Here is a 12,077-nt window from a genome sequence, read left to right on the forward strand (position 1 = left end):
ACATGATTTGAGGTAAGGAGAGAGCTTTTTGAACTATTTTAATTATATTTTTGTACTATTTAATGTTTTAAACAATGAGCAATGTGCCACTTTTGTAATTATAAGAATTTGTAATATTTAATGTGATGAAGAGGGGGGATGTTCATCCATCACTGATGAGAATATAACCTAGCATGATTTTTCTGGAAAGTAATAATAGGAATGTATACTAGGAAGCTTAAAAAGTTTATATCCTTTGGGTAACAGAGAGGGTGAATATGATTAAAGTATATTACATGCACACATGGAAATGTCATAATGAAGCCCATCACTTCGCACAATTAATATATGCTAATAACAAAGAAAATAAACATATTCTCAAAAATGTATGTACCCTTTGAGCCAGTGATTTCAGTTACAAGACTTTATCCTAAAAAGTAACTGAAAATGTGACTACAAAGCTAGTCACAGGACTTGTATTTAATTTTTTCATGGTTGCAACCTATTGCTTTTTTCTCTTCAATTCAAAATTGTAAAAACTTAATATTTAAAAAATTTTTTATTATAAAAGAGCTAGCTGCATAAAAGAAGTAGAAATTCTCTGTTCTGCTTCCACCTGCTGTGTACATCCAGCAGGCCCCCTAGCCAGTCTCTGCCCTCCCTCCATGGGAATTAACCCCTGTTAACCACTTCCTTTCACAGCCTCAGACTCTACATACCCTAATTCAAATTTTGGATTGGCTATATACTGAACATCTTAGATCTGGGACCTATCTCAGAAGATTCTTGAATAAATTGCATGAGTTAGTTCATATACAGTACTTAGAACAGTGCCTGGCACATAGACATACTCAATAAATATCAACTATTATTCCCTCTGACGATACAGGTGCTTTTTAAAAGACTTTTAAAGATCTATTGTGTGTATAACAAATGACATATGAAGTTTACTATTCTGCATCTTTCCTTTTCTATTTAAATGTAGTTTGACAACTTTCCATGTCAATAGTACAAATCTTCTTTGTGAGAGCTGATCGTAATCCATTGTATTTAACCAGCCCCCTTTTATACAACTTGTAAGTTATTTTCATTGCTTTGCTATTTGACAGCTTTCATTTGTAAATATATATTTAGGTATCTATATGTATTTAAATATTCATTATATAAGTTTTTGCTATATGCAGATGTGCTATGCAGTTTGCAAACCCATAAAGTTGTATCAGTCATCTTCCCAACTCCCTACTTTAAAGATAACAAAATTCAGAAAGATTAAGTAATTTTGGCCAAGGACATGAAGCTAAAGAGTGGGATAAATATTTGTCAATGAGTAACTACAAGTATGCTTTTAAAATGGTAATACTTATTGTCACAGAAATACACATTTTCATATGCTCCTGAAAATTAGAAAAAGGACAGCTATACATATGTCTATGTATACAATGAATTGCTCTAGAATGATACATTAAAAAACTGACAGTACTGTTTACTTTTAGCAAAGGAATTTGGAAACTGAGACACAAGGGTCAAGATGAGAAGAAAACCTACTTCCAAGTGTGTAGTATTTGTACTGTTGATCTTGATATTCGTGCACCTATTCAAATAAATGAGTACCATACAGCTGTAATTTCTAAAAATCCAGGTTGATAAGATCCTGTGCCACCAAACATTCCTGGCCTCTTATGGGTACAGCCCTCAGAAGTCTCTGTCACTTTACAATGGCCAGATCCCTCCCTCTGTTACCCTTCACTTTGCCTCTGTTATGGCGCCTATGGGGCAGAGAAGCCACTAACCTACTAGGACTCAGCTCTCCTCGTCCTAGCACTGTGAAGCCCTTTCTGTCCTTTAACTGACTCTCTTCTTATCTAATGTATTCCTCAGTTTATATCTCCCGATACATGCTCCACTTCTGTTCTCCTTCTAAGGTTTCACACCAACTAATGGTGTGAAACAGAAAGGACTTCCGGACAAAAAGTATAAAATTGCCATTCACTATGCCTTAACTTGGTAAAATTGCCTACCCTTTACAAGACAGTCTCCTCATGTGTCATACAGGACTAATAGCAATACCTTCCTTACAAGGTTGCTTTAACAGATGACTTGGAAGTTGGGTGTGGTGGTTCACATCTATATTCCCGGCACTCAGCAGGCACAGGCAGCAGGATCAGGAATTTGAGACCAGCCTAGGCTACTGAAGAAGTTTAAAGCCATCCTGGGCTACATAGTGAGACTCAATTCAACAAAATCAAACAAAACAAAAAACCAAAACCAAAACCAAATGACTTGGGGAAAATGATTTGTAAACTATAAAGCTCTATTAATTTAGTAGTTATTACTCCTGACATAACATGTTGATTGTAAGCTCTTTGCTTACCAATGGATTCTTTTCTAAATTTCCCAGGATGCCCACACCAAACAGGCACTCAATAAACAGGCAATAAGGCTGAGGCAAGTATCATCACCTCTGCTTTGCACTTTTATAGCTGCTACAAAAGGAAAATGGCAGGTCCCTTGACCTGCCTTTTCCAATGCAGTTACAATGTGCATTTGCTCTGGATGTTCTGTGTTGGTAGTGAACTCAGCTTTCTGCTTCTTCAGGAAAGCATCAGTATTTTATACATAATGTATCAGGCATCTACATATGTATATACAAATATGTAGCAGACATCCAAAGTACATTATTCTTCAGTAAGTGTGCTGAAATAAAATATGATGCCTGAAATTTACTTCAAAATAACCAGATGGGGAATGATCAAACAAGATTGGCTATGAGCTAAAGATTGCTGACTGGCTGATGGGTACATGTTGTTCTGTCTACTTTTGTGTACATTTCAAAGTTTCTATAATGAAAGTTTGTAGGGAATGCTAAATAAAAGATGAGCATATATGGTGCCGAACAGTCCTGTGTACATGGGTGGTCAATAAGTCTGGTGAATCAAAAAGAAAATATGGAGTCAATTCTACATGATGCAAAGACTACAATATGAATATGTTACCAAAATTCTCCAAGTTAAAGCAGAAACACAATTTGAATTCCCTTGTCTTCCAAGGAAGAGTACGTGAAAAGATGAGTAGTAATAAAGGTAGGGAGAATTTCAAAGGGATGACAACAATGATATACAGTATTTACTAAACACTTACCATGTGCCAGGAATATTCCTGAGAGCTTCACATGTATTACTTCATTCAATCCTTGCAACAGTCTACGAGGAAGGTCCCCCCACCCTGTGGAGGGGATAGAACTCAGGGCCTCCCACAAGCTAGGCAATGCTCTACCACTGAGCTATATCCCACGCCCTGTTATTTTTCAAGTCCCCATTTTATAGATACAGTATCTCTCATCTGAGAGATATCAAGTAATTTTCTCAAGATCATGTGACTGGAACATAACAGAGCTAAGATTCAAACACATACCCGATTTTAAACCCGTACTCTTAATCAGTGTATGATACTGCCTTCCCAACACTTTATAAGCGCATTCAATACTACTAAGCTTAAAGGTTTTTTAAAATTAATATTTTTAATTCTTTTTGATTTTTTGAGACAAGGTCTTACTATGTAGCACAGGCTGGCCTCAAACTCACCTATATAGCCCATGCCTAGCCCTGAACTCTCAATCCTCCTACCTTGGCTTCCTGAGTGTTGGAATTATAGGCTTGTACCACTATACCCAGCTATACTTTTAATTTGTAATTAATACATAGTAATTGTACATATTTATGGGGTATAGTGTGACATTTCAGTATACATTAGACAATGTGTAGTGATCGGATCAAGGCCACTGGCTAAACGTAAGAATTTTAAAAGACTTTAACAACCACATTAAAATCTGTCTAAATTTCCATTTAATAACAATAATGAAGACCAGAAACTGGAACATATTCTAAAGAAAAGGACAAGGGGAAGAATACACTAAGTGAATACTAAAGCAGGCAAAAACTTCCAATCTATATAAATTATAATTTTCAGGCTAGGGATGTTGCTTAGTGGGTGGCGTGCTCAGCTAGCATGCAAAAAATTGTGACTTCCTTCCAACATACTTCCATAGTGACCTATTTCCTGAAACATATATGGAATTACATTATTTGAGAAGCAATCTTTAATATAATGTTTCAGAACTATCCATTAGGGAATTGACCAGGTCTTTGAATAAAATTGAGACTACAATGACCAAGGTAAGGCACAAAAGATTCCTTTACACTGTCTAAGAAAGTGTAAGGTTTTATGGTCTCTGTAATTTTAGCACTTACCACTACTGCATGTTTTTAAGTAATGTCAAACTTAATACCCTTCACTTAAGATTCCATACATGATAATATTTTACTACATCTGCTTTTCATTCATCCTGTCTCTATATACATAGACTTTTTTTTTCCTGAAAGGTAATAAGAGTACCGTGCAATATTATATCCTTTTATCTCTAAATATTTCATGTATTATCAAGTATTTTTAATCAGTTGGTTGGACACATTAAATTATGTCCTCCCCTGGCTCCAAAACTGAAAAATTGTTTTGTTAACTCAATTTGCTCTAATAATACCTGCACTAGAGAAGCTATGGGAAAAGGAAAGATAAATGACATATGAGACATTATTCTTAGTTTCAAGTCAAAGAAACTGAAGAGGTTACACGCATTTTTTGAGTGCCCATTATATACTGGGTAATTTGAGAAAAATAATACGCTACAAGTTCGGTTCCTTATGAATTCAAGAATCTACACTGACCTGCAGTTATGTTTGTGATCATGACTTTCATTCTACATACTCTTTTTCTTTGTGGTGCTGGGGACTGAATTCAGGGCTGTGCACATGCCAGGTAAGCACACTCTACTGCTGAGCTACATCCCTAGCCCCATTCTACATATTTTTGCTGTGAACAGTTATGCCTAGCATCTACTCTACGTATTTTCCTATCTCATCACAGAATCTTTTGCTCAACACAAATTGCTAAGTATAAGGGCCTTAACCTTTTAATGAAAATGATTTTATTTATTTATTTATTTAAAAAAATTTTTTTATTATTCATATGTGCATACAATGCTTGGGTCACTTCTCCCGCCCACCAGAAAATGATTTTAAATGAACTACTTTTCATATCTCATCACAGTTCCTTGCAGGTACTCAAATATTTAGTGACAAGCTATCCTATTAAAGTAATTCTATAAAACAGAGACTAGTACTATCAGTTATAAGATAGAGCGATTTGTTATTAGCAATATTTGACATTTTTGAAATATTGCTTTAAGAAAAGGTAAAGGTGTTTGAGGTGTGGCTCAGTGGTAAAGCGCTTGCCTATCATTCGTGAGGTCCTGGGTTTAACCCCCCCAAGCAGAACAAATAATAAAATAAAATAGGGCAATTGGAACTGTGGCTCAAGCGGTAGACCATCTGCTTTGCAAGCACGAAGCCCTGAGTTCAAATCCCAACCCAACCAGAAGTGTTTTTAAAAAAATAAAGGTAAAGAATATAAGATGTGGGAGTGAATTCTGGTGATTTTTGTCCATTTTTAAAGTATAAATTCCTTATTATGAACAGAAAAGCATGACATCATTTTAAGTACATTAGCCAATAAGCACATGTGGCTAGTAGCTACTACACTGTAAGATGTAAAGAAGGAACATTTCTATTACCAAGGAAATTTCTACTAGACAGTGTTGTCAATGCATTAGTTCTCTATCACTTTGTAAAAGGGCATGCATCTTTGAGGTCCACACCATTTAGCTAAACCACTGTTTCTCAAACTTTAAATACAGACCACTGGGGATCTTGTTAAAATGGGGACTGCTATTTAGTAAGTCGGGGTAAGGCTTGACATTAGGCATTTCTAATAAGGTCCCAAATGATGTCAATTCTGCTAATCTACACTCTGAGTAGAAAGGAGCTATGCTACCATTTTCTCTCCTTGTTGCTAACAAGTACTAACTCCCAGTCATTCTACCTCATGCATCAAACTATCTTTAATGAAGTCCACAGCCCTTTTCTTTATCTCAACCTGTCTTCATCCTGGGTGATTTCAACTGTCCACATAGACAATCAAACTAACAACTAGACACTCAGTTCCTTGATCTTCAGTGATATCCTCCAACAACCACTCAATTCCTATATTCACACTCAGACACCTTACAATCACTAAAATGGTTCTCCCTCTGAGGTCCCTTTATCGACTTTGGGACCAAAATATTGGCTTTCCCAAGTATTTTCATCTCATTGTTCTTTGACCTCACCAGATCTCCAGTCCATTCCTTCCTTTTTTTATTCTCCTGCCTTCACTTCCCTCCTTCTAACTCAGATTTCTCTCTTACAAGTACCTTAACCTCCCTTATCCCATTACTTATTCATTGAACACACTTGAAAAATCCCAATAATTCTAATTCTAAGTTTAATTCTTCTTATTCTTCTTCTTCCCCTCCTCCTCTTTGGTTTGAACTCAATAAAACCCCAATTCTGAATTAACCAACTAACCACTTTCTCTATGTCATATCCAGGATCTTAAATTGCTGGAGGAAAAGTCACAGAACCTGATTGTTGGATACCACAACATGAACACCAACCTCAACTGGATCCACAATCCAGCCTGAAAACTTTACATTTCTCTATACAAACATCCTCTTTCACTTTTCAAAGTTTTTCTTTCGACCACCTGTCATTCACTTCCCACCCTCATACCTCTCCCTATATTCTCCTTCCCAGAGAAGACAGACCAGATAGGAGCCACCTATCTTCTTCCTTCCCTTCTATTACAATGGAAATGTCTTCTTATCACAGGCAGATCACTTTGCTTGTGGGCTAAATCCTCTTTCTGGTACCTTCACTCTCTTCCTCATAAGGGTGTGTGCTAACTAAGCCCCCTCCCCTTACGAATAAGAGTCAACTAAGTAAAAGAAGGTAATATGGAAAAGCTATATACTGTATAATTCCAAGTATGTGACATTCTGGAAAAGGTGAAACTATGGAGACAATAAAAATATCTCTGGGGAGTTTTGAGGGAAGGAAAGAATGGTGGAGCAAAAGAGCTTTTTAGGGCAGTTCATCTACTCTGCATGATCTAAAGGTGGATACATATCATTATACACATGTACCACACCAAGAGTGTACCTTAATGTAAATTAGGAAGTTTAGGTAATAATGATGTGTCACTTCAGTTCACTGATTGTAATGAAGGTAACCCTCTGGCATGGGATGTTGACAATGAGGGGGCACAGGCAGGAGATACATGAGAACTCTGCACTTCCCATTCAATTTTGCAATGAATTTGCAACTGCTCTAAAAATTTAAGTCTAAGGCTCAGGGTATAGCTCAGTGGTAGAGTGCTAGCATGCACAAGGCCCTGGCTGGGTTCAATCTCTAGCATCACTCAAAAAAGTATAAATTCAGGGGGAAAAAAGCCATCTTTCAACTTCCTTCAACTGTTCACATGTCCCTTTACAAGCAAACATATTAGAAAGCTTACCTATGTTCTCTCTCTTTTTTTTTTTTTGGCAGTACTGGGATTTGAACTCAGGGCCTCATGCTTGCTAAGCAGGCACGCTTACTGCTTGAGTCATTCCTCCAACCCTTTTCCTGTGATTTTTTTTTCCAAGGTAGGGTCTAGAGAACTATTTGCCCAAGACTAGCTTTGAACCCCGAATTATAGGCGTGACCCACCAGCACCTGGGTGATCCCTATCTCTTAAGTACTCACCTCGCATTTGCTCTAAGTTACGTATCCGTATGGCTTATGGCTTTCGTTCCTACTACTACACCCAAAGCATTCTCTAAGGTCATCAATGGCTCCATTGTCACTGAATCCAATGGTTGCTTTTCAACGGCATACTAAATTGACCATTTAGTTTCTTCTGGAACTACTTCCCTTAAATCCTAGGACCTAACACTAACCTGACTTTTCACCTACCTCTCTAGCCATTTCCCCTCTCTCCCTTTTCAGGCCCATCTTTTTAACTGTAAACATTCCTCAAGAGACCCAGGCCTGGGTCCTCTCCCCTCTCCTCTTCTGAACTTTCTCCTTAAGAGATTTTTCCTCTTTCCTCCACTCACAGAGACAAACTTATCTACACTCAAACCTGGAAATTTTTTATCACTACCCAAGGCTTATATTCTGAAGGCAAGAACCATATAAGCCATCTACTTATATGATATCCCCACTTGGATAGCTTAAAAGTATCTCAAACTGGCACATTATAGGTAAAATAAATTTACTGATCTATGTATAATTCCAGAGTAACACTATCCTTAGCTGTCACCACTGACAGGGGAGACATTTTCAATTAGAAATGCTCTCTTGCTTACTTCAAATCATTTTACAGGTAGCCTATCTGAGGCCATCACCACTAACAGGTAAACATATATAGTTCCTAGAACTGGCATTCTAATAATCTAATGACATAGTGACAGCTCAAAACTTTATCCAAACAGCTAAATACTTTGGGACACAGATTTAAAAAAAAAAAACAGTGCTTTCACAAGTTTTTGCAGTCAAGTTTTTTCTAAAGCAAAAAAAGATGACATGGGTTTTAGGTATTTAACATTAAATAATATCTTGTTTTAAGATAGGAAAATTAAATTGTTCTATTATGCAGCTATTCTTTACTATTTCAATTATATAAAGGTAACGTGACAAACTGAAGCATATAGCATTTAACATATATTAAGTATCACAAGCACTGAGGAACAGATGGCAAACGATCAAGAAATTGCCACTAGTATCAGTTTCTGTGCTCTAGAGACTAATACAGTACAACTCTCAAAGACAGTCCCTGAAATCCAATGCTATAACCCCTCATCATAAATCACAATCATAAAGTCGAACGTGTTTCCCATCAGAACAATTGGAAGTTGTTTCTGCCAAAGCACTCAAAATAAAGTAAGCTGAGCTAAATGAATGTGAATAAAAGTCAAAATTCTAAGTACATTGTATACATGTATGAAAATGTCATAATGAAACCCATTATTTTGTAAAATAAAAAACTAAAAAAGAAGTATACATTAAACCCAAAATTAAAACGAATTCTTATCTCCAATTTAAAGATGCAGTAATCCTACCAGTTAATTTAAAGAAAAGTTGCCATGAATAGTATGAAATCTGATCTCTCTCACTAGTTTCACTGAGCAAAAAGGCAAGCAAAATTATTCTTTACAAAGTCTGCAGTGACTTTTCTCTACCACTAGATGGTAGTATCATCTTCAGAAACACAAAAATTACAATGGGAGCTGGCTATAGTAATTAGTACATATTAATCACCCTTATCTCAAATGTCTTATCTCAGTATGCTCATCTACTTGCATTAATCACAACATGAGTCTTGCTCCTCAGCTGTTAATATATATGGCACTACAATCTCAAAAGAGTATCACATGAATATGCCACTAAGTTCTGAAGAAATAAAAGGTAGGAAAGCTTACACATTAGCTTTTTTTTTCTTTTGTGGTGCTACGGATGGAACCCAAGGCCTGGTGCATGCCAGGCAAGGGCTCTACTACTGAGCCACACCCCCAGCCCCTATTTATAACCTTTCACAAAAGATTTTGGGTCTGATTCTAGGGTTAAGTGAAGAAAAACAGAAGGAAAGACGTTTAAAGATTTTCAGTCTACTTTATCACTCCAAAAGCATTTTGTTCTTTCAGTTTACCTTAGAACAGTAAAAAGACTGAATTTTTAATTTGATTTTAATTGTACATCTATATAGGGCCAGGTATAATTCAATATTTATATAAAATATGTAATGATCAAATCAGGGTGGTTAGCATTTCCATCTCCCAAATCACTTCTTTTTAGAATTTTTGATTAACACATAATGACTGTACATACTTTTGGGGTACAGTGGTATTTCAATACAATATGACTGTACTTTTAAGCCAGCAGGCTAACGTAGCTGGATAAATCTGGAGTTCAGTACTATAAAAGCCAAGTCTAGAGATCAAAAAGAGGCATCAATTTGATTACATTAACACCAAAAATTATGTAAGTCTTTATAAAAGAAACAATGTCCTAAAACAATATGCTTAGTCCATTTTAATTTTAAGCAGCATGTTTTCAGAAGCTAACAAAAAAAGTAAAGATCTCTAATCTAAATGAAGGAATAGAACAATCTCAGGTTAAATCAAATCCATCTTATATTTCTACTGAAAGTTTCAAAACCATCTGTTCAAAAAGGTTTGAAATAAGTCAGAATTCAACTGAGAACTTTCCCATACCTTTTAAAGACCAAGTACAACTTGGCTAACTATAATACAAACATGACTAACCTGATTTTGTATAAATTTAATTGGAAACAAACTATAAATTAACTTCAAAGATTTCTATTTTAAATTTAGTTACTTGTTAACATGTCTATTTTTTTAAGTACAGTAGTCCCTACATACCAGTGAGGACTATGTTTCAAGATCCCCACCAGTGGATGCCTGAAACCATGGATAGTACTGAACCTTTGTACACTACTTCTTTCCTATATATACCTACTTACGGTGAAGTTTAATTTATAAATTAGGCACAGTAACAATAATAACTAATAATAAAATAGAACCATAATAATATACTACAATAAAACTGATTTAAAACTTATGAATTGTTTATTTCTAGAATTTTCCATTTAATATTTTTGAACTGCAGCCAGGAGTAACTAAAACTGCGAAAAGTAAAACCATGGATAAGAGTACTATAATGTGATTAAAAATTTAACAGAAAGCCTGGTGATCATAAAATATCCCAGTATTCCTAGGTTCACATTATCCATATTATCTGATGGAAGCAGGGATTCCCATCATCACCCTTATAGGAACATGCTACTCCTAGCATCATTTTTTTCTAAAGTGAAATAAATTTTCAACATATACTTTATAAGATATTCAGGATAATATTTTTTTCTTAAAAATTTAGTTCTTCACTATGTACATTAGTTTAGACTGATGCTTTTCCTAATTCCTCTAAATGTATTTAATATTGATATGTCTTATGGTAAAAATGAATATAAAACTAGTACTCATATTTTATTCAAACTCCTTTTTGCAACTGGGAAGTGGTTGAATGACATACCTTCAGAGTTATGTGCAGTTTTCTTGTGTTTTCGACAATAAACCCTATGAAAAAAATGAAATATAAAAAAATTACAAGGTATGCAAACTAAATTAAATTCATTTTTCAAATTAGGAAAATGAGAAATACACTTTACCCCATTTGCAAAGTAGATTTAAAAAATCTTATTATGAAACTTCCTACACCACTTCTTTAAGGATTCAATTCCTTATAAACACCCTTTATGATGATGATGAAACACTTTGAAATGGGAAGAATATTTTACAAGAGCATATGATTGTTTACAAAAACTTATGGACAAGTTGAACAATTACATGTAAATTCCTTGTGAAGGTTTCTCTCGGATTTGAGCTTTATCATGCAATGCACAGTGGTAGTGGTATGTCCTGTGACATGTTTTCACATCACAACCAATTGTTGCTCCAGGACAATGGCACAAAGAACACATCTATAGAAAAACAACAAGAATAGTATTATTAGTATGCAATTTTGCTAAGAATGTGATTAACAGGTTAGAGGCATATCAACTGCTGTCAGGAAAAAAACTGATTACTGGAAATTTTTGTAATTAATGTTATTTTTCTTATTTTCCCTTCTAGAAGTAATTTGAATAAAATTATTCCGATGGTATTTTTCTTATGTTAAACACTGATGAAATAACTGGAATGCTAAGAGAAAACTTTTTCCCTCCAAATGTCCACTTAATCAAAATCATCACTGAGAATCTCAGAAAAAAAAAACCTTTAGGAACCTGGCAAAATTAATTTGAAGTGAGGGAAGTAAAGAGGAAAAAAGAAATAGTTTTTTTAATACCTCAAGCTCTGAGAGTATTTTGTGATGTCATGTTGATTACACTGCAAAAATACGCTCATCTACTTCAATTTAATCTATGTTTCTTATCTCTTACATTATGAATTCAGGTAAACAGAGAGAAGAACAGATTCTTTCGACATATTTTAATAAGCCTTACCTTCTGAATTTATTGGATAATTCATACTGATTAATTGGGTCATGTTCTCTATTTAGGAAAAATTATTTTTAAAAAGTATACAATGATTGTTCATGGTTTTGGTT

The 12,077-nt window shown here is 35.1% G+C and overlaps 1 protein-coding gene across 2 annotated transcripts in view; it reads right to left on the reverse strand.

Moving 5' to 3' along the window:
- The window catches only part of Phf6 (PHD finger protein 6), a 49,357-nt gene that overhangs the window by 19,290 nt on the left and 17,990 nt on the right, over positions 1–12,077 (reverse strand). For both annotated transcript variants that reach the window (XM_074063843.1, XM_074063842.1), the window contains exons 4-5: positions 11,318–11,451; positions 11,004–11,047 (exon numbers count right to left, since the gene is read on the reverse strand). In XM_074063843.1, coding sequence (XP_073919944.1) covers positions 11,004–11,047; positions 11,318–11,451 — 178 coding nt within the window. The remainder of the gene's footprint in view (positions 1–11,003; positions 11,048–11,317; positions 11,452–12,077) is intronic.

The sequence above is a fragment of the Castor canadensis genome, chromosome X (assembly GCF_047511655.1).
Source record: "Castor canadensis chromosome X, mCasCan1.hap1v2, whole genome shotgun sequence".
NCBI classification, from domain to species: Eukaryota; Metazoa; Chordata; class Mammalia; order Rodentia; family Castoridae; genus Castor; species Castor canadensis.